The sequence below is a fragment of the Alosa alosa genome, chromosome 4, assembly GCF_017589495.1.
Source record: "Alosa alosa isolate M-15738 ecotype Scorff River chromosome 4, AALO_Geno_1.1, whole genome shotgun sequence".
Taxonomy (NCBI): Eukaryota; Metazoa; Chordata; class Actinopteri; order Clupeiformes; family Clupeidae; genus Alosa; species Alosa alosa.
Window position 1 is genome coordinate 22,574,603 of NC_063192.1, and position 27,217 is coordinate 22,601,819.

The 27,217-nt window shown below is 42.3% G+C and overlaps 1 protein-coding gene across 1 annotated transcript; it reads left to right on the plus strand.

The window, feature by feature from the left end:
• The first annotated feature begins 8,247 nt into the window (after window positions 1-8,247).
• LOC125293030 (L-rhamnose-binding lectin CSL1-like) lies at window positions 8,248-26,680 on the plus strand. The gene is made up of 16 exons (XM_048240644.1): window positions 8,248-8,278; window positions 8,456-8,479; window positions 8,585-8,638; window positions 8,983-9,118; window positions 9,754-9,863; window positions 9,967-10,011; window positions 10,275-10,395; window positions 11,035-11,144; window positions 22,736-22,759; window positions 23,142-23,198; window positions 23,510-23,645; window positions 24,321-24,430; window positions 24,524-24,568; window positions 24,814-24,934; window positions 25,991-26,100; window positions 26,211-26,680. Coding segments are annotated over exons 1-16 (1,236 nt in total). The 3' UTR covers window positions 26,213-26,680.
• Window positions 26,681-27,217: the final 537 nt, after the last annotated feature.

Consider the following 27,217-nt stretch of genomic DNA (forward strand, 5'->3'; position numbering starts at 1 on the left):
ATAAATGCATCTGCTTAATGACTGCATGTAAATGTAAATACAACAAGGTTTCATGCAAAATGCTGCCTGCATTTCTGGCAGAAAACAAAGACTAAAAATATTTTTGTTTCTGTCATCTGTGCAGGTGCAATGGGAAGAAATCATGTCAGTTACATGCTTCAAATGCTGCCTTCTCTGATCCCTGCCATGGTGTCTTTAAGTACTTGGAAGTGACGTACAGCTGCAAGCCATCGTACGAAGCATAATAAAGAATTTTTTTATAAAGACATAGACCTCTCCAGAATAAGTCCCGCCTCCGTAACTTCCGTATCCATCCAACTTCCGGTCGTCAAGTGTCTATGGGAAATAACATGGCGTTTTGAAAGATCGTACCTGTCAAACTCTGTAGGTGACAGAGTAGAAAAAGCTGGTGGGCCGATTGGCCTACACACTTCTGCCATCTAGTTTCCACTGGATTTTTTGATTGTCGGTGCCGTTTAAGTAGTAAACGATTATTAATGCTTAATTAGTTCCGATGTACGCGGGCTGAGGAGGACGTTAGATCTTGCTCACAACCAACCAGTCACAACCTAACGTGATAGTAATTTTCACGTGTGATTCATGCGTGGTTTCAGTGGTCTATAAATGTAAATCGTTTGCAAGGTTCAGACTATTTTCAACATGACTTAACTTTGGTTTGACTGTGCGAATTTGTTGGCTGTTATTGAGATATTTGAAAAAGAAAGAAATTGCCCGAAGACACTAAAGACATGACGAGATGAGATTTTTTTTTCACCTAATAACAGATAATGATAAGCAGACAAGGAATCAGAGGCTGTATCGTATTGAGTCGATAGCTTTATTTTGCATGACCTTGATCAGAACAGTAACGTTTTCTGGATGTATTAACAACCTATCAAACATGATGATTTCACGCAGGGTTAGTGCCACCTCCATAGACAGGCTCTGGTGTCACTTAACTCCATTTTCGTGAAGACAAACTATGAAACATTGCCGCTGCTATGCAACCTTGACTGGGGGAGTCGCGGCGTCTGAAGCGTGCGTTAGCTTAGTGCTTCTTACTGATATATTTCTACTTTAACGGCACCGAGTGTGTAGGCCAATCGGCCCACCATTTTTTTCTACTTCGCCACCTACAGATGTTTTACCGGTATGATATTTCGAAACGCCATGTTATTTCCCATAGACAATCGACGCCCGGAGGTTGGATGGATACGGAGGTTACGGAGGCGGGACTTATTCTGGAGAGGTCTATGCAGAGGCGTATATAAAGAGAGTTTGGCCCATAGATATTAGAAAGCCAGATACTGCACTATGGTGCGTTTCCCAAAACCATAGTTGCTAACCTGTTAGCAACTTAGTTGGTTGGCAATGGGAAATTGCATTGCAACCAAGAAAGATGCTAACTTAGTTAGCAAAAATGGTTTTGGGAAACGTGCTCCAGAACATACGTAAATAATGCCACCATCATGGTGGGGGCTACCATAGATATTAGAAAGCTAGTTACCGCATTGGGCTCCAGAACATACGTAAATAACGCCACCATCATGGTGGGGGCTACCATAGATATTAGAAAGCTAGATACCACATTGGGCTCCAGAACGTACGTAAATAGCGCTGTCATATTGGTGGGGGCAACAATCACTGCAGGCCAATGGAGAAACATGTGACTCTGACTGGTAATTAGACAGGTGCCTCTGATTGCCGGCACATGCTAATATCTATGGGGGCAACAATCGCTGAAGGCCAATGGAGAAACAGGTGTATCTGACTGCCAGCAAGTGTTGCCCGTAGACAGAGTGACCGTAGACAGTAAGGTGTTTGCCCCCAGCAGGATGGCGGCTGCCTTCACGTATGCTACAGTACCTAATATAACTCGATGGACAATGCAGTATCTTGCTTTCTAATGTCTATGGTTTGGCCAACTGGCACCATTGGATACCAACGTCAGATGACTACAGCATATATGGAGCGAATATGCTATGTTGAAGTAAATTGCTCAGGCAATTAACAGGCAACAATAAATCAAAGAACAAGGACATTATATATTGAATTAGTTATTTTGGGACATTCAGAGATAATCAATCAACCAACTAATCTATCAATCAGTCAATCAATCAATCCATCCATCAATCCATCCATCAGATTATCCTTCACACTCATTTTATCTCTTTGTGTCTGTCTTTGGTGGTCATAAGACAGAGCTGAACATATTGTTTCCTGTTTCCCTCAACACAGATGCCAAAAATAAAAAGTTACAGAGGTTTACTAACCTGACTCTCGCCAGATGAATTTCGCTCTGCCTAGCTCCACTCATCCATCTGGAACCGATCCATTGGAATGGTGTTTCAGAAGGTTGGGCCTAATCAAAAAATGCTTGCATATGATTGAATAAGCCACTTGTCCGTCATCTATTGACGTGCTACTTCAACCACTCACATCGAAGCCAACCCGTGACGTTGATAACAGTCTCACAGTCGCTTCTACGCCATGTCACATCTATGAAACTCCCGCCCTGCGTCCTAACTGGCTATACCATAAAGTCGGTTGCAGAAATCACTCTCAATGGAAGAGGTCCCAGATGGATGTGAGTGAAGCTAGGCGGAGCTAAGCGGAACGAAATTCATCTGGCGAGAGTCAGGTTAGAGGTTTACAGCTCTGACAGAAATAAAGTTTAAGATGAATAAACTAGATCATAAAACAAATATTCTGGCTGAAAAAAAAATGTAATGCCCCGAGTCAGCTATAAGAGATGCAGTCTACACAAGGTGTAGGACTAAATTAAAAATTAAGATATGGAAAGTAGCATTCACAGAAACGTCAAAAAAATGGAGACATTTATACTGTATATTGTTATATGTAGGCCGGGTCTGTGGTATTCTGGAAATGCATTTTTGTTAAAGGAATCACATTAATCTTTACTGAAATTCAATTTTAAGTTACAATAACAAAGTGACAGCGACACTAAAGGCTATATATAGTGTTGTTGTGTAATTGATATGTGATTTATATTGATACATCACCCCATCAATGACTATCCAAAACAGACCAAACCTGTGATTAGAACTAGTTATAGACAGACACAGATCTGTATCTGGAAATCATACAAACAGGTACCCTATCTCTGCTAAGTTACTGAAGCTATCTCTGCTAAGTTACTAAGGCTAAATGAGCTTGACTAGGATTTTTATGGGTGCTCTCCTTGCAACTTATGTTGCTACTAGAAGGGTGTTAGTGGCTGTCCATTAAATGGCACTCTCCTCTCTGGTCAGGATATTAATATCAACCCCAATGCCTTCACAACATCATGGATACACTGAAATGCAGAAATCAGGCCAAGTCCTGACTCACTGTGGACATCAAAGATTGAGGTTTCCCTGACCCACTGGACAAACCCAGGTGTGTGCCACATATTAGTGGTACATAGTGAGGTCTCAACGTCATTGTGCAGTACTTTCCGAGGGTAATACCCAAAATACAAATGTAACATGTTGCTTATGTTCTACCGACAGCATTAGAGTGTTTTGGATAGTCATCTACTTGATGGTGCGATGCATCCACATAAATTACACACCAACAGTATATATAACCGTGTCACTGTCACTTTATTGTAATTTAAGATTGAATTTCAGTAAGGATTAATATGTGATATCTTTACAAATATGTGGGCCAGGGAGGTGGCATTCTGGAAATGCAACATCAGTTAGCACACCTTGTGTTTAATACACAATATACTTTACTTGTGATGACCAAGTTAGGTTAGATAGGAATTCTCCTTAGTGTAAGTGTACTACACAAAGTAAGCATTTGTTTGCACAACTTGGAATTCCTATTCCAGATTAGTCTGTAATTTCAAGGCAATTGGTTTTTAAACTAAGGTTAACTAACAGGTTAAGTAAGGTTAACTAACTAACTTCACAGTGTAGCAAAACTTAAGCAATTCAAGTATAGTTTACTTGATTTAAATGATCATGTTCACTTTTCCACCTTAACATTAAATTACTCCTTTTAGCCAAGTAATCTCCAAAATCAACATAATCAACAAAAGACAAAAACTGTGTTATACTAACTAAACATTTTAAGTAAGAATACAGTGTGTTGTAAGATATTATTTCGGAACTGTAGCTATTCAATTTTATAGTGCAAAGTAACTTCCCCCAAAACTGAATGCATGTGAGATTCAACACATTTTTCCTGTTGTGTGACTGTGGAGTTGCTTTGAATTGCCATGAATTTAATTCCACTTCCTGTCATTCCAATTCCAATTCAAATTCAACTTCCTGTGGGGCGGAGCCAATTCAATTCAAATTCCAATTTGTGAATTGAATGGAGATCCATTCTAAAATTCGGAATTTTGCACAAGCCTGGGAGAAATGCGCGTGCGCCATGCTTCATATAAACAAAGGTTTCCCCCTGAGAATGCTCGTCTAAACGCGAATAAAAAAATGAAGACGTGACGCCACTTCTGCTACAAAAATAAAGAGTATTCAGAGGTTTATGGCTCTGACAGAGATAAAGTTTAAGATTAATAAACTAGATCATAAAAATATTATTCTGGCTGAAACAAAATCTAATGTCCCCATTCAGCTATAAGAGATGCAGTCTACACAAGGCGTAAGCCTAAATTAAACAAAAAGATTGCAAAAGTAGCATTCACAGAAATTTACATTTTTAAAATGGAGACAGAAGCCCATTTGTATATTCTAGAGAAAACAAAGGAAAATGGCAGTGGACAAATAAAATATCTATTAGACAAGTAGGCTACTCAGTGTCTACTCTAACGTTACTGTTTCGATCGTTTCAATCTTGGGCTCTTTAGATACATGAAATTACCATCAGAAATGTAAAAGTCAGGTTTCAGAGAGCAAAGGTCGGCTGCATCCATGTGCGCTATTTGCGCACTACTTGACTCCTTCAGAATGCAGCTACGGCATCAGAGATAGAGCTCTTTAATAGCAATCAAGCTGGCTCTTGAAGAATGGAGGCAGTGGCTCATTTCTCATTTCTCGTGTGGACCGACTACAAAACTTGAGTAGGCCTATCTCAGGTCAGCCAAGCGCCTTAACTCTCGCCAGGCCAAGTGGTCTTTGTTTTTTCTCAAGATTTAATTTTGTGCTCTCTTACAGACCTGGGTCAAAGAACATCAAGCCCGATGCCCACTCAAGGCAATTCTGTCCTGATCGCCAGACAGACATTCTCCCAGACCATTGCTTGGTTGCCGCAGTCTGACTTGACATTGAACTCACAGTCCAGAACCTTTGTACCTCTTTCTCTAAGGTCACAGGTGCTCCAGTGGGGCCATGGCTCTCTCCCTGCTTGCCATCGGATGTCACAGATGCTCTTGCTAATCCAGGAACCACCCCTTTGTTTTTTGCCTGGGACGCCTGGAGGCCTGTAAGAAGAGGGGTACTGTCACAATCCAGCCCAGCCCCTCTCGGTCGTGACCCGTGTTTTGCTCTTGCCTGCACTTGCCTGCTCTCATCTGCTCTCTGCTCTGTCTGCCTTTGTTTGTCCTGTGCCATGCCATGCCATGCCATGCCATCCGTTCCATATATTATTTCCCATGCCCACCTGTACACCTGTACACGAGTTATCATACTTGCCATATCTATTGGAGGCTGTTTCACATGGATTACTCCTATTGTGTTTTTGGATTATTTTGGTTATTTTCTTTAGATTTGATTCCTGCCAGTCGTTTTGTGGATTTTCTGACCTGGATTATTACCTGGACTTTCACTGGAACTTGTGTTTTCCCTTTTCCTGAGTAGCGAGGCTACATTTATTTTGTGAATACTATTGTTGATTTCACAAATTCTTGTCTACAAGAGTAAGACAGCTGACTGCTTGTGTTTGGTCCTGTTATTAATACCTAAACACAATTCCTCTGTGTCTTCATCTGGGATCAGTGATCTGTGCTTGGCCCTCTCCTCTTCACCATATACATTCTCCCCCTGGGTCAAATTATACGTCACCACGGTCTCAACTTCCACTGCTACGCTGATGACACCCAACTGTACATCAGCACCCTCAACTCAGCTCCCAGTTGGACTACTTGTCAACTGTCTGCAAGAACTTAAAACCTGGATGACCTCTAATCTTCTCAAACTGAATAGCAATAAAACTGAGCTCAAGGTGGTGGCTCCTAAGCCACTGCTCAAGAAGATTGGGGATCTTCTCTGAATGTGGATGGGTGTTCCATTGCTCCATCCCCTGAAGTCCTCAACCTTGCCGTCATTCTGGACTCTACCCTGTCATTCCATTCCCACATTAAAAACACCATGAAAGCTGCTTTCTATCACTTAAAAAACATCTCAAGATTACGTCCCTCACTATCCGACTCAGTAACCGAAACCCTTATCCACTGCTTCATCTCCACCCGTCTGGACTACTGCAATGCCATACTCACAGGTCTCCCCTCAAAGGCCCTGGACAGGCTGCAATATGTTCAGAACTCAGCTGCCAGGGTCTTAACAGGCACTAAGCCCTGGCAGCACATTACCCCCACTCTCATGCAGCTCCATTGGTTACCAGTCAAGTTCCACATCATCTACAAAATCCTGCTTCTCACTTACAAGTCCCTCCATGCTCTGGCCCCTAAATACCTTTCTGACCTACTACACCCCTCTGCGGTCCCTCTGGTCCTCCTACAAGGACCAGCTGGCTATACCCCGCACCAGACAAGACCATTGGGGACAGGGCCTTCTGTGTCTCCGCCCCAACTCTCTGGAACCAACTCCCCCTTCACATCCGCTGTCCCTCTTTTATGGGCCTGTTCAAAAATCTTCTCAAAACACATCTCTTCACTGAGGGCTTTGGCCTCTAATTCCCCTCACCTTCCCACCCATTGCACTTGCGCATGCACACACACACACACACACACACACACACACACATACACATACACACATACATACTACCACCCCTTCTTGTAAAGCAACCTTGAGTTTCTTGAAAGGCGCTATATAAAACCAATTTATATAAAACCAATTTATTATTATTATTATTATTATTATTATTATTATTATTATTATCTGGGTTCAGATTAGCCTTGCTTGTGATAAGAACAGCTTCCTAGTAAGCACACAGCACGCTTTTACTCTCTTTTTTAATCGCGACTACATGTTAGGTGACATACATAAACAAAAAACTACAAAACAGGCTAGGGTAAGAGTGGAGTGCAGGTAGATCCCTCATCAGGTGTCTATCTGCATGCCTCACTTATTTTAATGCACACATTGTTGAGGCATACATCTTAAACAGGGTAGTGTGGTGTGCATGGGGAAATCCTGACAGATATTCACCATGCATGCCCACTTCTTTTAATGCTACACTCTAGATAGACCCTCAACCTAGCCATTCACATACTGTACATATTTAGGTCAAGAGTGGCGTGTTGGGTGAAGGTCTGGGGCGAGGTGTGGTTGGTCGGGTAGTGGGGGATGTGTGCATATGCTGGGGCCTGAGGTGATGGGTGGCACGCAGGTCCTCCCCTCTGTCAGCTCGTCCGCAGTATAACTGCAGGGGCTGGGTGGAACTGTGGCCATTAATGGGTGCCCAGGTTGGCAATCAGTCAGGCAATCAACCAGGCAATCAGTTATTCCTATTATTATACTTATATTAATAGAATAATTACAACTCCTCTCCTCTGAAACCCTCCCTCTCTCCCTCTCTATGTTCCAGCTTCTCTCCCTCCTGGCCCAACAGCAAACCAGCCTTATACATATGCACACACACACACACACACACATACATCCTCACATACTCACTACCCCTCACCCCCATCCCCACCCCCATCCCAACACCACCTCATTCACACTCTTAGAGCTACCATCCGCACCCCCATCCCCCCTTCTTTTCATTCCGGTCATCAATTTCTTCCTGATAATCATATCTGTAATCATCCTGGACTTAAATCATCCTTAGCCTTTCTGTTATTAATGTTATGTTGTGTTATGTTTGTGGAAGCCAAGTCAATGTGATGTCTTGTTAAGTTACAGTATGTGTTTTTGTAATGTACGTCTGTTTGTCGTATGTAGTATTCATGTGCATGTCGTAGTGTTGCATTTTCAAAAAAAAAAAAAAAAGAACAGCTTCCTAGTGGTTTCCGGGAGGAATAGGTTATATATTCCAGATTATATGGCGGGGATGGTATTTTGCCAGGAGTCCCGTTTAATATATTGTGGAATGATAAGAGTACCTTGCCTATTTAAACAATCAGAAACATCCTCCTGCTCAGTACTTCTCGCAATGCAGGGACAGACATTCATCGCGCTCATCTGTATGTTTCCTGTACAAAAAACAATGTTTGGAAGTGCATTGGTTGCAGATCTACTTGTAAAAATAGTGGATTCACTAGCCCCATGTCACTGTATCAAAGTATTATTGCTGTATCATTTACTTAACTACTTTTTAAAGATGTAAGCAGAAAAAAGTAACTTTGTATGCTTTTTTCCAGCACTTATTGTCTTGTACCATAACGGTAAGGCATTGCATTTGTCTTATATTGATGCTTATGTTATTTAAATATGCTTCATATGTATTGTTGTCCATTTCCATCCTCCAAGTTGCTTTTTCTTGTTTTCAGGTATAGAGGCAAGCGGACAAGTATGTGAGGGCACGACGGTACAACTCTCCTGTGGTATGTATACAGCACTATATCTGCTAATAGAAAAAAACATGCAAATACAATATTCAATAGAATTATTCAATAGAATTATTCAATAAAATTATTCAATAGAATATTCAAGTACCTTTAAAACCTATTCAGTAACCTTCCCTTGCCCTATTTAATATTTCCATTGGTTGCAGATGACCTCTAGTCAGCTGTAGTCATCGAAAGTCGATACATTTGAGCACTGGTGTTGCAGGGAAATTGAACCCATGAACTCAGATTGCATTCATCATGCTACAAGAATCATGTTCCTGGAAAAGGACCTTCCTGTTTGTGGAATAGATATTTTGTAACTGGGGGTCTTTGCACAGGGTTGGGTTTCATCAAGGTGAACTGGGCCAGCTATGGACGCAGCAACAGAGACACCTGCAGCAGTGGACGCCCCCCAAGTCAGCTTTCCAACACCAAATGCCACCAGCACAAGTCTCTACGCATCATGTCTGACAGGTACCACACCTGAGGATGCAGACCTGAAAATCATACAGATACTAATGTTTACATTATATATCATTTATACGGAGCCCCAGAAGTGTCATTGCAAGATTTTTGTGTTTGTGTATATCCACAGAATGTGTGCTCATTTCACTAAATTGTGTGCTCATTTTACTAAATCATGCTTTAATTTTACTAAATTGTGCTCTCAATTTAGTAAATCATGCACACATTTTGCTAAATAGTACAATCATTTTACTAAATTGTGCTCTCATTTTGAATGAGTGCACAATTTAGTAAAATGTGCACACAATTTACTAAATTGAGAACTAAATTAAGTAAAATGAGAACACTATGTAATAAAACTAATGCACAATATACTAAATTATGCGCACAATCTAAAAAAATGAGACCACGATTTAGTTAAAGGAGCGCACAATTTAGAAAAATTTCAATTTTTCCAATATACAAAAAAACTTACAATGACACCTCCCGGGCTACATTTAACTGACACTCACACTTATCTAGATTGACTCACTGTGAACTAATGATAGAGTTGAGTGCCTTGCTCAGGGGTACATACCTGGAATGCGATACACATTAATGTACACACAATAACATACTAAAACATTTTTTGTTGTTTTCAATAGGTGCAATGGAATGTCAAGTTGTGCTGTACCTGTGAAAAACTCTGTGTTCTATGATCCCTGTCCAGGGACATATAAATACCTGGATTTATCTTATACATGCCACTCAGTCAGTAAGTGTCACTATATATTTGAAATGAAAAAGCTTTCAAATGCAGGCATACTGACCTGCTATACTTATTTGTTGTACTAAATAGACTCTCTTTTGATTTTCAGAAAGAAGTGTCACATGTGAAAACAACCAGAATGCTATCAGCTGTGGTAAATCTCAACACTTTTACACCAACGCCTACAGTTGTACTGTACATACAATCAAGTCACACAGAAATGACTGCATTAGGCAATGAGGGCATACAGTATATCTGCACATCACAGATGTTCTGTAATTATACATAACGGTTACATATACAGAAGTCATATGTCAATAACAACACTAATAATCATGTATACAATTAATTATTTTCTAAATGATCACTGAGTTTTTCTATACTTGTAATTGTATCTCAATTCTGATTGATCTCAAGCCAAGGGAAGCCTGTTCATTCATCACGCCAACTATGGAAGGAGAGATCGCCTGACCTGCCCCCATAAACTGGCAAAGACCTCCCACTGTTATCACTCTCAAACGGACAACCTACACGGCAGGTTAGAGTCTTTCAATTCCAACTGACAAATAGCCACATCAGTCAAAGGCAATTGACCACTGCCATGACTCAACTGGTAGAAAAAGTTGCTGACAACAGCCGGGTACTCTTATATTTGTGGAGATCATTCAGGGTGCCTTAAGCTACCTTATAGCCTGCTTACTCACTTTCTCTACAAGCCTCTTTGCAACCCACCTCCACCACATCTCCTCCTCATACAGTCATTTGATTTATCAATGTCCAGTTGTTGTCACTGATGCCTGCTCTGTTATGTACCCTATGGTGGGTTTATCTTGCTGCTCTCCTTGTCTTAGTCTTTCCTTGTTTGCACATGGAAGGGCAGGAGACTCCCAGAACAGAGCCATACTGCAAAATGTAACCATGTGCAAATAGTAATAAAACTATTTTGACAAAGTGGTCTTGTCAATACAGTTGGGACAGACAGACTATCAAACAATCCATGAATCATTTAGACTAATAGACAGAGTCTGTATTTCTGTACAACTTTGTCAGTTGCTTTGGATAAAAGCATCTGCTTAATGGCTGCAAATATAACAAGGTTTCATGCAAAATGCTGCCTGCATTTCTGTCAGAAATGGAAAGACTAAAAAAGATTTTTGTTTCTGTCATATCTGTGCAGGTGCAATGGGAAGAAATCATGTCAGTTACATGCTTCAAATGCGGTCTTCTCTGATCCCTGCCATGGTGTCAATAAGTACCTGGAAGTGACATACAGCTGCACGCAATCGTGTAAGTACACTAACGTGGGTATTTCTCATCTGTGGCCCACTGGTGGTCTATGAAGGCACTGTAGCTTGTCAGTGACCATGCATTCATGTTTTGTAGTTTTGTTTGGAATTATTTTTGTCACCTCACACAACACATCAGGTTTGTGTTGATCTGAACTAGGTCCCATGTTTACATCCTTCTTTTTTCACAGAGAGAGCAGATCACCTTTACTGAAGGCCACACACCGCTGTAGACCAGCACAGATAGTCTAATGAAAGCTATTAAAAGGGATCCAAGGCACATCCAGGACTGTACATACAATATAATATACAATTTGAGGGCTTGTTTTTCATAAAACACACTTTATGTGAGTTTATACATGATGCAGCCAATCAGGTTGTCTAGATGTAAACCTGGCTCCCTTGTAATACCATGTTGCACCACACGTGGCCACTGTGTTAAATACAATGCAAGTTAATGGAACGTAAGTTATGTCCATAACTATGGATCTCTGAGATCGAACGATGACCGTCACCACGGTCTTACTGTGAATGATGCCATCCTGGCACCTGTTCCGAGACCATAATGTCAACAATGTCATGTGACTGACCTCTGGAGGCTGAACCCGCAGCATAAAGCATTACCGGGTGAGACGCCTCTTCCTCTTGTCTTGAACGCCTCGCATTCGTCCCGAGTGACAAGAGATGGTGACGGTCATCATTCGGTCTCATAGATCCATAGTTATGGACATAACTTACGATCTATATCGACCTCTCTCTGACCGTCACCACGGTCTTACTGTGGATGCCTAGTACCAACAGTGTCACAAGGGGCCCATCTGCTCAGAAGCAGCTCTAAGAACAGTGGAGCCAACAGTATTAGAGGTCACGTTAACCCGATAAAACCTGGCAAAGGTACAAGGAGTACTCCAGGCCGCGGCAGCACATAGATCATTAATAGCAACTCCCTTCAAAGCAGCCCAGGATGTGGCCAGGCTGCGTGTGGAGTGAGCCACCAGACCCTCTGGGATTGGGAAACCTTGTCCAGAGTAAGCCTGAGAGATGGTGTCCACCAGCCAGTGAGATAGGCGCTGCTTGGACACTGGCTGGCCAGACTGTCGACCTCCATAGCACACAAACATCTGTGTGTGAGTTTGCCTCTGCTGCCTGGTGCGCTCAAGATAAGCCTTCAGAGCCCTAACTGGGCACTGGGAATCAGGAGCCACCTCCGACTGGTCAACCAGCTCAGGATGGAATGCCTCCAGTTCAATAGCCTGGTTAACTGATTGAGGGGTCAACACCTTAGGTAGAAAAAAGGGGTTAGGCCAGAGAGACACGCCCATATCCTCTGGTTTCCACCTCATGCATTCTGCACTCACAGACAAGGCATGCAGTTCGCTCACCCTCTTAGCAGAACACATGGCTAAGAGAAACACAGTCTTATGAGTCAGATATTTCAGCTCCGACCGCTTCAAAGGTTTATACGGAGCCACAGTCAAAGATCTCAACACTAGGGGGAGGTCCCAAGATGGAGCGCGCAATGATCTGCCTGGACGCAGGCGCTTAGCACCCTTGGGACACCATCGGGAGTTTCCCAACAGAAAGACCGTCTACTGGCTGCATGAAATGCAGATATAGCTGCCGTGTAGACCCTCAAAGTGTTGGCTGCCCTCCCAGCATCCAAAGAGACTGGAGAAAAAGAGGAGCACTAGAGCCACTTGACAGGTTTTGGGGTCTTGCCCCTGACCTTGACACCATCCAGAGAAAAAACTCCATTTCTGCTGATAGTTCATACGGGTGGAGGGTGCCCTGGCATTACCAATGGTCTCCGAGACCGCCTCATTCAATTCCAAAGGCAAGGACTGAGGAGCGGCCAGGCCCAGAGTTGTAGAACTGTCGGCCTGGGATGCCAAATCTGGCCCCCCACCTGCGACAAAAGGTCTGCTCTGAGTGGCAGAGGCCAAGGCTGGCCCTTCACAAGACGAAGTAGAGCTGGGAACCAATGTCTCGCGGGCCAATGTGGGGCCACCAACAGAACTCTGTAGTGTCCCCGAGAAATTCTGCTCAGTACATGCGGGATCAAGGGCAGCGGGGGAAAGGCGTATAGCAATCCGTCCGGCCACTCGTGAGACAGTGCATCCAGCCCAAGCGGGCCGACCGGATGCCTGAGGGAGTACCACGTCTGGCAATGGGTCGTTTCCCCTGATGCAAATAGATCCGCCTGGGTTACGCCAAAGCGTGCCCACAAACTTTCCACCACCTCTGTGTGGAGCCTCTCCCGGGGGAGGTCCGGACCGGGACAGGAGATCTGCTGCCTGGTTCTGGACCCCGGGAATGTAAATTGCCTTCAGAGAGGCCAGATGCGGGAATGCCCAACAAAGGAGTTTCTGCACTACCTTGAGACATCCCTGAGACCTCGTGCCCCCTTGGTGATTTATGTAGTAAACGGCAGCAGAGCTGTCTGTTCGCACAAGGACATGTTTCCCCCGAATGTAGGGAAGGAGAGCTCTGAGGGCAAGGTGTATTGCCCTGAGGTCCAAGACGTTGATATGTGCGGTGTCCCAGGGAGGATCCCACAGACCCTGGACCATGCGTCCCTCCCAGACTGCTCCCCAGCCAGTCAGGGAGGCATCTGTGGACACCAGTGTCCGTCTGGAGGGTATGTTGCCCAGGGGTACTCCCACCAAGGGGTACTCCCACTCCCGCCAAGGGAGCAAGGCCCGCAAACATGTCTGTCACCCTGAGTTTCACATGCCTGTCCCTCCGTGGGTGGAGTTTGAAGGAGTTCACCCACCGTTGTAGGGGTCGGGCCCTGAGGAGGCCCAATGGCACTACCGTCACTGCTGCAGAGATCAGCCCCAGTAACCTCTGGAGGTGAAGCAATTTCACATGCTTGCCCCGGTGAAAAGTGCCAAGGGCTGCCAAAATCTTGGCTACTCTGTGAGGGGTAAGAGATGCCCTCATTGTGAGCGAGTTCAGCTGGAGCCCTAGAAAGGTGGTTTCCTGTCTTGGGGTCAGGTTGCACTTGGTCAAGTTGACCTTGAAGCCCAGAGACTGAATGTGAGACAGCACAGTTTCCGTATCCAGTACGACTTGCTCGCGAGATGGAGCACAGAGCAGCCAGTCGTCTAGATAGGGCATGATCTTTATCCCCTTTCTTTGAAGTGGCGCCAAGGCGGCTGCGACCACCCTGGTAAATACCCTTGGGGAGAGAGAGTATCCAACCGGGAGGACTTTGAACTCGTAGGCTTGGCCTTGAAAGGCAAACCGCAGGAACTTTCAATGCTCGCGATGGATTGCCACATGGAAGTATGCATCCTTCAAGTCTATGGTGGTGAACCACTCGCCGTATTCTACGGACTCGAGGATGTGCCTTGTGTGCAGCATCTTGAAGGGTAAAACCTTGATGTAAGTATTGAGGCGACGCAGGTCTAAAATGGGGCGCAGCCCACCGTCCTTCTTGGGGACGAGGAAATATGCTGAATAATAGCCAGCCTGCTGTTCGCTGGCACTTACTTTGGCAATGGCGTCCTTTTGGAGCAATGTTGCAATTTCCTTTGCCAAGGTATTTGCCTGGACTGGGTCCTTCACTTTGGTCACATGGACCACAGAAAAGGGTGGGGGTCGCTGCCGGAACTGGAGCCGGTAACCCCTTGCCACAGTTTCCAGTACCCAGGGGTCCGAAGTCTCTCTCTCCCAGCTGTCCAGGCATAGCTGGGAGTGCATCTCGGCAGCTGTACCACAAATGCTATGTATGGCCCCCTTGGGTCCTTGGGGGGAGGCCTAGCCTGAGCAGCTCTTCTAGTTATGTTGCACATTACCCATCCAGGGCTCCTGAGGGACCCTGAAAGCAGGATATGAGTGCTGTCGGCTAGCTGTTCTAATCTCAGGGCGCCGAAACGTCCTCTGGACAGTCTCACGAGTGCGCAGTGAGTGCTGAGCCTTATCCAGCAAGCTATGCGAGCTAGGGTGGAATACACTAGCAGGCTTCACGGGCATATTAGTGAGTTCCCTTTTGATGTTCTCAGGGAGGGATGTCTGGGCCAACCAGATCTGCCTGCGAGTCAGAATAGCCGAGGACATAGCTGCCCCTATGTCTCGGGTCAACTGGGCATGAGTGGACAAGGCCGCATCAACCAGATCTCTGGTATCCTGGTCACATGCACTAACAGTCTTTCTAATAGCCGCTAAAAGGACTGCTAGGGCATTGCCAGAGCGGGCAGCACGCACAGCAGCATTGTAGGTCCTACAAGTCAGGCGATCAGTCTTGTCACACTCCCTGCTAGGGCAGTGGGGATCAGTGGTAACCCTGGTTGGTCCAAGGGGGGTCAAGACTGCCAATTCCCTCTCCACCGGTCCCTCTCAGCCCAGCCTCTCAGCCCAGCCGCCTACAGACGGCAACAAACTTAATAGGAGAAACCAAAAATTCTTACCGTGGTTTTGGCATTCTCTTGCAACACGATAAAGGCTATTTTGTGTTCAACGTAATTTTAACTTGCACCTGTAGTGACATAGGCAGTAAAAGTTAGCACAACTGAAACGCGATGCAGCCTAAGCTACTCGCTGATACAACAAAGGGTGTCGTTAAACAATCCTCAGGGGCTCAAGGCGCCTGCACAACAACGTGACGGATTAGAACCCACAACTTTTCGAACTTACCGGTCTCAGAATCGAGGCGAGGAAGGAAAAGAGGAAAAGGCGTCTCACCCGGTAACGCTTTATGCTGTGGGTTCAGCCTCCAGAGGTCAGTCACATGACATTGTTGACATTATGGTCTCGGAACAGGTGCCAGGATGGCATCATTCACAGTAAGACCGTGGTGACAGTCAGAGAGAGGTCAATATAGATTTCAAATTATGCTTTATGTAACAGTTTGCGGGGCCCTTCCAATATCCGGGAACTATGAATACTTTAAATATATACTTCTGTCCAGTGAATGTGCTGTATAAACAATATTATAAGCTTCATTGTACAGTGGGAAAAAAAAAGTATTCAACATGAAAAGAAAAAAAAATATCAGGAAATGTATATGGCTATAGGACGTTTTGATCAGACAATGACTACAAAAAAATCCACAAAGCACCTTCCATACCATAATACCTGTGCCTCAAAATATACCGTATGATGCCATCCCAGTCTTTCCACAAATCTACTTGCATATTTATAATCTAATGTAAAATTAACTAATTTTGTATCAACCTATATTGCACACACGCTAATGTGCTACTGCTTATCCTGATGTATATGAATTCATATCTACCCAGCTGGCTCCAAGCAAATAGGCCCCTGTCTTTCTTGACCTGTTGCCTTGTGTTTGATCTAGGTGTTCAAGTTAAAAATTGGGCTCAAGATGTCAAAGTCAAAGTCAAAGTCAGCTTTATTGTCAATTCCTTCACATGTTCCAGACATACAAAGAGATCGAAATTACGTTTCTCACTATCCCACGGTGAAGACAAGACATATTTGACCAATTTTAAGTCCACAGACAACATAACATTCAAGTAAACAAAAGTAAGTAAATAAGTGAATAAGAGGGCACATATAATAATTGAAAAATAAGAGCAGCAAAATTTTTTTTTTTGAAATTGTGCATAGACAGTCAATAAAATACTAGTGCAAATACTGTAAAATACTATAAAATACTGTTTGACCTAAGTAATAAAGAAAGTGGCATAGTGGTGCAAGTTATTGTAAGAGCAGCAGAAGTGTTGTGTTTTCAGGACAACAACACCAAGTTGTAAAGTGTACAAGTTGTGCAAGTGTTCAAGTGTGCAGGTGGAGTAGTGCAGGTGACCATTGTGGGTCCAATGTCCAGGGTGTTATGTAGCTGAGGGTTGGGGGGAGAGGAGGGGAGAGTTCAGCATCCTTACAGCTTGGTGTATGAAGCTGTTGGTGAGTCTGGTAGTCTTGGGAGGCGCAGGCTTCTGTACCTCTTCCCAGAGGGCAGTAGATCAAACAGATTGTGGCGGGGTGACTTGCATCACTCACAATTTTGGTCGCCCTTCTTGGTGAGGTGGGTGGTGTAAATGTCCTTCAGGGAGGGGAAGCACCAATGATCCTTCCAGCTGTGTTCACTATGCGGCTGCAGGGCTTTCCTGTTGTATTCAGTGCAGCTTCCGCCCCACACAGCGATACAGCTGGATAGGATGCTCTCAATGGTGCCTCGGTAGAATGTGGTCATGATGGCTGGTGGAGCACTTGCTCGCCTGAGTTTTCGCCAGGAAGTACAGGCTGAGCTGAGCTCTCTTAAGCCAGTGATGCAGTGTTGGTGGTCAGGAGAGGTCTTCACTGATGTGCACCCCAGGAATTTGGTGCTGCTCGCTCTCTCCACCACAGCACCGTCGATGGTCAGTGGCAGGTGTTGGGTGTGACCTCTCGAAGTCAACAACAATCTCTTTGGTCTTGCTGACGTTCAGCAGGAGGTTGTTGTCCCTGCACCACGTGGTCAGATGGTCGACCTCAACCTGTATTGAGTCTCGCCGCCCTTGGTGATGAGACCCACCAGAGTTGTCGTCAGCAAATTTCACTATGTGATTGTTGCTGTAGGTTGCAGTGCAGTCATCGTCAGCAGGGGTGAAGAGCAGCCCGGACTGAGCCACGCAGCCTTGGGGGGCCCCTGTGCTCAGTGTGATGCTGCTTGAGGTATTGTTGCCAACCGCATTACTACTTGGGGCCTCTGACAGAGGAAGTCCAGTAGCCAGTTGCAGAGGTAGGTACTGAGTCCCAGTTTGTCAAGTTTGCAGATGAGTTGTTGTGGTATTATGGTGTTGAATGCAGAACTGAAGTCTATAAACAGCAATCTCACATATGAGTCTCTTTTTCCAGGTGGGTGAGGGCTGGGTGGAGGGCAGAGCAGATTGCATCCTCTGTAGACCGTTTGGCTCGGTATGCAAACTGGAAGGGGTCCAGGGTGGGGGAGAATGGCTTTGATATGTGACATGACAAGCCGCTCAAAGCACTTCATGATGATGGGTGTCAGTGCCACAGGGCGGTAGTCATTGAAGCAGGATGGAGCAGTTTTCTTGGCACAGGTATGATGGTGGCAGCTTTGAAACATGATGGGGCCGATGGCTTGCTTCAGGGGAAGTGTTAAAGATGTCTGTGAAGACATCCTTAAGCTCCCCTGGCGCAGTCCTTCAGCGCCGCGACCTGGGATGTTGTCTGGACCTGTTGCCTTTAGGGTGTTGATAGCAGCAAGTGTCCTCTTCACGCTGTCGGCAGAGAGGCACAGGGGCTGCTCATGTAGAGGGGATGGGTCTTCTGTGGGCAGGTGCTGTTTTGTGCTTCAAAGCGAGCAAAGAAGCCGGTTCAGGTTGTTGAGCAGAGGGATGTTGCTCTCACAGCTCTGTGGCTGGCTTGTAGTCCGTGAGGGCCTGAATGCCCTGCCATAGGCTTTGTGAGTTCCTGCTGTCTTTGAAGTGGGTGGTTATCTTGTGAGTGTATTCCTTTTTTTGCTTCCTTGATGCCACGGGACAGGTTGGCTCTCGCTGTTTTCATGCCAGCTTCATCCCCAGCTCTGTAGGCTTTGTCTCTGGCCCTCAGCAGCCTGAGGACATCCCTGTCAGCCATGGCTTCCAGTTAGCCCAGTGATGATGTCTTTTGTGTGGGTCACATCATCGATGCACTTGGTGATGTAAGAGGTTACAGTGTCTGTATACTCCTCTATGTCTGTCGGTTGTTGTAAGTGGCTGCCTGCTTAAACATTTCCCAGTCTGTTGTGTCAAAGCAGTCTTGAAGAGCATCGGAGGCTCCCTCAGGCCACACTTTTACCTGCTTAACCCGGTTTGTTCGCTTTTACCCTTTGTCTGTATGCGGGCATTAGCATAACAGTGATATGGTCTGAAAGTCCAATGTGGGGGGGGGTGGCTTTGTATGCTCCTTTGTGTGTAGTGTAGACCAGGTCCAGGATGTTATCTCCTCTTGTTGGAAAATCAACATGCTGGTGTAGCTTTGGAAGTACATGTGAACACATTCATATGTTATGGCACTGTATAAATAACATTTAATTGAATGTAAAAGGAAAAAATAGCGTGAAATATCTTTTTCTTCTTTTTCTCAAAGTCTTTTATTAATCAAAGATCCGGTAACATGTGTTCGCAAAGCCAACATGTGTAAGCTATCACAAGGATGCAAACCACAGAATGTTTTTTTTGCTTTATGGCTCTGACAGAGATACAGATCAGGGCTGAAAATATCTTCCCCCTATTTTCCTTAACACAAATGCCTATGTCCAAGTCCATTAGTTGTCAAAGTTCTGCTATGTACTATGTATGTGACAACAACAAAGGCAACAATTGAAAGCTATCACAAGGAAGCAAGCCACAAAAATAATGGACTTCCAGAGCTTTATCGCTCAACATTTGGATTTCAGGAAGTCGGTTATTAAGGTGGTGATAGGATTTTGCCATGAGTTCAGTTGATGACAGTTGGTTAAGGCTACTTTATTGTAGTGTCTGGTTGCATTGTTACATAATATTATATAATATCATACAAACCCAATAAAATATGAAATTATACTAGAAATATATAAATATATAATATAATGCCAAAAACTTTTTGAGATATAACTTTGAGTTCATACAAACCCTCGTACCAAAAAAACTTTTTGAGATATAACACTCAAGGTGTTTTTGACCTTGACCTTTGACCTCCAACATCAAACTCTTTGAGTCCATACAAACACTTGTACCAAATTGGAAGCATATGCGTCAAGCCGTTCTGGAGATATTATGCGCAAAGCATGAGATATGGCTGTGACTTTTATTTTGACACACGGGAAACACTTAAACAGGATGTGTAGTTTTAGGGAGCGCCAGATTGTATGCATTAGAACCTGAGACAGTTGGATTCACAGGTGACACCTGTGCCAGTGTTCTGATTAGCCTGGGAACTACTCTAGGAGTTTAACGAGCGCAGCTGGCTTTAGGCCATCATGACATCACAGCCATTCAAGTCTATGGGGGAAAAATTAGCTTTTTAACATTTTTAATCCCCTATTTCTCAAAAAGTATAAACTCTCTTGCCCCACTCCAGACCTTCAGAACGGTTATTTCAACATGTCTGTACGCTAAGTGGTTAGAGTCGCATTCATTCTTGAAAAGTTAAAAAGAAAAGGTTATAATAATAACTATAAATGCAATTCCAAGGAATTACCAGTGCATGAAAATGCAAAAGTTGTGATATTTTTGTATAGTTAAAATAAATAATACAGAGATGGTTACTACGGTGATGCTAGGACAGACATGGTGGTTGCATAGCTTAATAAAAGTTGATAGTTTAAAAGTAGACTGTTTAAAAGTTGAATGTAGATAGTTTAAAAGTTGTTGATAGACAGCTAGTTTAATAGATAGATAGTGTAATGATAGTTTAAAAGTATACCGTTTAAAAGTTGAATGTAAATAGTTTAAAAGTTGTTCACAGACTGAAAGTTTAATGAATGTTGATATTTCAATAGTTTAATGGCTGTGTATAGGTGACGATATCCGAAAGTAAGAATGGCTCTAATGTTTGCTAGCAGTGATGATAACAATGTTAACTATGCTAATAATCTTAACTATGCTAACCATGTAACTTAACTAATGTTTTCTAGCAGTTTTGCTATAAATGTTAACAATGGTAACTATGTTAACCATGCTACCTAGCTAACTTAGCTAATGTTTTCTAGCAGTTTTGCTAAACATGCTAACTATGTTAACAATGTTAACTATGCTAACCATGCTACTTAGCTAACTTAGCTAATGTTTTCTAGCAGTTTTGCTAAAAATGTTAAAAATGCTAACTATGTTAGCAATGTTAACTAGGCTAACAATGTTTATTATACTAACTAGCTACAGTGGGTAGGAGTCATAGTTGATGATATGTGACAGTTACAATGGCTGAACAGTTAAAAAGTTCAGTAGTTTAAAGGGTTAAATTGTTTAACAGTGAATTATTGTAGTGAGAACTTTTATTTTGAAACAGTTTTGGGCAGAGGAAACAGTTGAACAGGATGTGTAGTAGAGAGTCCGACTGTATGCTTAAAGCCTGAGACTGGCAGTTGTGCATGCATGCATGGTGGTTGCATAGCTTAATAAAAGTAAATAGTTTAAAAGTAGACAGTTTAAAAGTTGAATGTAGATAGTTTAAAAGTTGTTGGTAGACAGCTATTTAACCCTTAAAGGTGTAGGTTTTTGAACGTTCTAAGTTCCGCAACAATTGAAGGTTCTAAAATTCTATGTTGAATTCAATGAACCCAGATATTCTTTAGAACGTTCATTTCTCAACATTCCCGTCACACCAGTGTGACGGTACTCCTTTAAGGGTTAATAGATAGATAGTTTAATGGATGTTGATATGCATAGCTTGATAAAAGTTGATAGTTTAAAAGTAGACCATTTAAAAGTTGAATGTAGTTTAAAAGTTGTCTGTTTAAAAGTTGAATGTAGATAGTTTAAAAGTTGTTGATAGACAGCTAGTTTAATAGATAGACAGTTTAATGATAGTTTAAAAGTAGACCGTTTAAAAGTTGAATGTAAATAGTTTAAAAGTTGTTGATAGACAGCTAGTTTGTATGCTTAAAGCCTGAGACTGGCAGTTACTGCAGGTGGCCTGCACACCTGGCATAGGATTCTAATTGCTTAATGGCCGTATTGTGATGTCACAATCACAATGTTAAGTCTATGGGGATTTTAAAAAAGTTTTAACTTAATAGTTTAAAAAGTATAAAAGTTACAGTTGAAAAGACATAGCAACCTGGTCCATTTGAAGACCTACGTTACAAAGTTTGAACGAAGTTTCTAAGTTTTAACTGAGAAATTGCGTACGGAAAAAGTGGTAAGTGAAATAATAATAAGAATCATTGGATCGATCAATCAATCAATCAATCAATCTATCCATCCATCCATCTATCCATCAGATTATCATTCACCCTCATTTTGTCTCTTTGTGCCTCTTTGCTGATCATTAGACAGAGCTGAACATATTGTTTCCTGTTTCCCTCAACACAGTTGCCTAGATCAAAGTCCTTTAGTGTTATCAACATGTGACAGCAAAGCCTGCACGTGCATAAGCTATCAGAAGGAAGCAAACAACAAAAATAAAAAGTATTCAGAGGTTTATGGCTCTGACAGAGATAAAGTTTAAGATTAATAAACTAGATCATAACTTTTTTTTTTCTGGCTGAAGTTCTATCAAAGCCATTGATTATAGGATACACTTCCAAATAAATTAAATGTCAGTGATCACAATGCAGTCATAGAAAATGAGTGTATTAAGAACAGCTTCCTGGTGGTTTCCAGGAGGTCTGTTCATATGGCGGGGATAGTATTTAGCTAGGAGTCCCGTTTATGATAGCCTGATAAGAGGCTTGTGCCTTGCCTATTTAAAAGATCAGAAACGTCCTCCTGCTCAGTACTTCTTGCAATGCAGGGACAGACATTCATCAGGCTCATCGGTATGTTGCCAACCAATGTTTGGAAGTGCATGGGTTGCAGATGTACTTGTAAAAATAGTGGAACTCACTAGCCCCATGTCACTGTATCAATACATGCTGTATCATTTACTTATTTGTTGGATTGTTTATTATTTTTCAAGATGTAAACAGGAAAAAAGTAACTTTGTCTGTTTTTTTCCCAGCACTTATTGTCCTGTGCCATAATGGTAAAGCATTGCATTTGTCTTATTATTGATGCTTATTTTATTTAAAGATTTTGGTAACACTTTACTTGACGGGTGGGTTCATAAAACATTCATAGCAGCTGTCATAAACTGCACATAAAGCATTCATGACTGTTTCATGAGACATGACTTAACATTCATACCAAACCTTTCATGAATGTGGAAGACAGAACGACAACAACTTGTCAAAATAAAAGTCTAACAATCGCATGTTGAGTCATGTCTCATGAAACAGTCATGAATGCTTTATGTGCAGTTTATGCCAGCTGCTATGAATGTGTTATGAACTCACCCATCAAGTAAAGTGTTACCAAGATTTTTTTGTCCATATCCATCCTCCAAGTTGCTTTTTCTTGTTTTTCAGGTATAGAGGGCAAGAGGTATGCTGAATGTGAGGGTGAGACGGGGCATCTCTCCTGTGGTGTGTATACAGCACTGTATCTGCTAATAGAAAAAATGTGCAAATACAATATTCAATAGAATTATTCAATAGAATATTCAAGTACCTTTAAAACCTATTCAGTAACCTTTTCTTGCCCTATTTAATATTTCCATTGGTTGCAAACTATATTTAGTCAGATGTGTTCATCCGAAGTTTGAGCACTGGTGTTCCAGGGAAATTGACCCTGATTGAGCTCAGATTGCATTCATCATGCTACATGAATCATGCTCCTGGAAAAGGAACTTCCTGTTTGTAGAATAGATATTTTGTAACTGGGGGTCATTGCATAGGGTGGGGTTTCATCAAGGTGATCTCGGCCAGCTATGGACGCAGTAACAGAGACACCTGCAGCAGTGGACGCCCCCCAAGTCAGCTTTCCAACCCCCAATGCCACCAGCACCAGTCTCTACGCATCATGTCTGACAGGTACCACACCTGAGGACGCAGACCTGAAAATCATACACATACTTTTACATCTGTACATTACATATAATTTGTACAGAGCGCCAGAAGTGTCATTGCAAGACATTTTTTGTGTATATCAACAGAATGTGCGCTCATTTTACTAAATTGTGCACTCATTTTACTAAATCATGCTGTCATTTTACTAAATTGTGCTCTTAATTTATTAATCAGGTGCACGTTTTACTAAATAGTGTGCTCAACTAAATTGTGATGTCATTTGAATTTGTGTAAATTGAGCACACAATTTAGTAAAATGAGTGCACTATTTAGTAAAATGAGCACAGAATTTAGTAAAACATCCACACAATTTACTAAATTGAGAGCAAAATGTAATAAAATGAGCGCATTATGTAGTAAAACTAATGCACAATATACTAACTTGTGTGCACAATTTAATACGATGAGACCACAATTTAGTAAAACGAGTACACAATTTAGAAAAATGAGTGCACATTGTCTCGATATACAAAAATATATTGCAATGACACCTCCCGGGCTACAGTTAACTGACACTCACACTTATCTAGAGGGACTCAGAGTGAACTAATTACAGGGATTAGTGCCTTGTTCAGGGACACATACTTGGAATCCGATACACAATAATGTACACACACAATAATTTTGTTTTCCATATAGGTGCAATGGAATGTCAAGTTGTGCTGTACCTGTGACAAACTCGGTGTTCTCTGATCCCTGTGTTGGGACATATAAATACCTGGATATATCATATACATGCCACCCAGCCAGTAAGTATCACTATATATTTGGGAAAAGCTTTCAAATGCAGCCATACTGACCACTATACTGGTATATTGAATAGACTCTCTTTTGATCTTCAGAAAGAAGTGTCACATGTGAACACAACCAGAATGTTATCAGCTGTGGTAAATCTTAACACTTTTACATCATCAACACCTATGCAAAGACTTCATGCAGAACTGCAGCATTAGACTGAGCACATACAGTACAATTACACAATTATTTGCTAACTTCTGTAATTGCATGCCAGATTACATATAAGTCACTATGTATAACAATAATACATATATTCATGTAATTAATTATTTTCTAAATGATCACTGAGTTTTTCTATACTTGTAATCAAATCTCAATTCTGATTGATATCAAGACACCGGAAGCCTGTTCATTCATCATGCCAATTATGGAAGGAGAGATCTCCTGACCTGCCCACATGAACATGCAACAACTCCCAACTGTTATCACTCTCAAACAGACTACCTACGCGGCAGGTCAGAGTATTTTTTAATTCCAACGGACAAATAGGCTAGTCACATCAGTCAAAGGCAAGGCTATTGCCTTGGCTCAACTGGTAGAGAAAGTTGCTAACAACACCAGGGACATTGATATTGATATGGAGCTTAGCGTTAGTTCAGGCCGGCCACAAAGTTCTGGGCAGCCTCTTGAAGTTTGCTAGTAACTAACCACTCATCTGACTGTCCAGCTGATCAGTTTATGATCACTTGCTCTTACAGATTAACTTTATTGTCATTGTGCAGAGTACAAGTACAGAGACAATGAAATGCAGTTTGCGTCTAACCAGAAGTGCAAATAAAAAACAGAAAAGTGCAAAGTGATATAGACAGGTGGTACAGTAACAGTATATGACATATAGTGCAGTGTAGACAGTACTATACAGTTAAGAAAGTGGTATGGTTTACAGTAATATAAATATAAATAGTGCAGTGTATCCTTATAAGAGCAGAATAGATATGGATATGCAGTACGAACAATTTATGAACAACATGTACAGATATGTGCAATGTAGCAGTAACATTATAAAAAGTATTACTAATAATATTATGCAGTGTATCAACAGTAGCATTATAAAAACAGAATACATATGGCTATTCATTATGAACAGTGAAGACAGATATGTACAGTATGCAACCCATCTCCTCCTTATACATCTGACTTATCAATGTCCAGTTGTTGTCATTGATGCCTGCTCTGTTCTGTACCCTATGGTGGGTTTATCTTGCTGCTCCCCTTGTCTTAGTCTTTCCATGTGTACACATGGAAGGGCAGGAGACTCCCAGAACAGAGCCAAATAGAACCTATGCATATTATAGTGATAAATCTATTTTGACAAAGTGGTCCTGACTTATATACGTTTGGGACAGACAGACTATCAAACCAGTTTGAATCAAATCAATTAATAATAGACAGAGTTTGTATTTCTGTACAGCATGGTCAGTTGCTTTGGATAAAAGCATCTACTCAATAACTACATGTGTGTCAGATATGCAAAGACTAAAAATATTTTCATTTCTGTCCTATCTGTGCAGGTGCCATGGGAAGACATCATGTCAGTTAAATGCTTCAAATACTGTCTTCTCTGATCCCTGCCGTGGTGTCAATAAGTACTTGGAAGTGACCCACAGCTGCACGCCATCATGTGAGTACACTAACATGGGTATTTTCCATCTGTGGCCCACTGGTGGTCTATGAAGGCACTGTAGCTTGTCAGTGACCATGCATTCATTTTTTGTAGTTTTGTTTTCACAGAGAGACCGGATCACCTTTACCGAAGGCCACACACCGCTGTAGACCAGGACAGATGAAAGCTATTAAAAGGGATCCAAAGCACATCCAGGACTGTCCCGGTACATACAATATAATATACAATTTGAGAGCTTTGGTGGATTTCACAATTAAATTGTTAAAAACATGAACTAAAAACCATGTGAAAACGTGAGCATTGAACTTCAGCACAATCAGGCTATTTCTTGAAAACTAATGTAGGGTTTTTTTCATCACAGTGAAAATAGTCAAATGTGTATATGATAAATAAATGTATGTATTGCAAAATGTAAAAAAAACAGGTGTTACAAATGACTTTGTTGGTGTTTTTATATAAATATATATATTTAATGCAATTTATTAATCTGCATAGTAATGTTTGTATGTCTAAAGCAGTGTTTCTCAAAGTGTGGTCCGGGGTTTTTATTTGGTCCATCTCCTCCCTCCTCTCAGTTTCTTTGTTCCTGTTTCAGGTTCCAGCTTCATAAATGACCATGTACGTGAGGATGGAAAAGAACATTTCTCCTGTTTTGATGCCGAGACATATAGAGCATGATAATGCAGGACAGCACATCTCTCGTGTGGTATGTAAGACTACCTGCAAAAATGGCTTTATCTCTAAAAAACGAAGTATTTAAACACATAAATATAGTCATTTAAAAACCTTTTTTAAATTTGTTTCATATTTCCATTGATTGGATATTAAATCTTGTCATATGTGGTAATCAAGACTGGTGTTTGGTGTTTTAAGCCCCCAACGTCGTCTTCCAGGCAGCGCTGCATGGAAGGCACTAGGGTTAGGGTTAGGTGCCTTGAAGTCGACGGTAGCAGCGCTGTCTTGAAGTCGACGGTGTAGGCTTAAAACACCATCGAGCATCCAGACTGTATGTCCTTGGTCATACATTTGAGTACTGATGTTCCAGTGAAAACAGAACTGAACGAGCTCAGATTACATGCTGTATAGCGTTCCTGTACAGGGAAATTCTGGTTTG

What these genes read in the sequence shown, in the direction of transcription:
- LOC125293030 (XM_048240644.1), top strand. Translation starts at nt 8,248, where the DNA reads ATGCAGGGACAGACATTCATCGCGCTCATCT. An exon ending in TATTGTCTTGTACCATAACG is followed by an intron (nt 8,480 to 8,584) that starts GTAAGGCATTGC and finishes TCTTGTTTTCAG; the next exon opens with GTATAGAGGCAAGCGGACAA. An exon ending in ACGGACAACCTACACGGCAG is followed by an intron (nt 10,396 to 11,034) that starts GTTAGAGTCTTT and finishes ATATCTGTGCAG; the next exon opens with GTGCAATGGGAAGAAATCAT.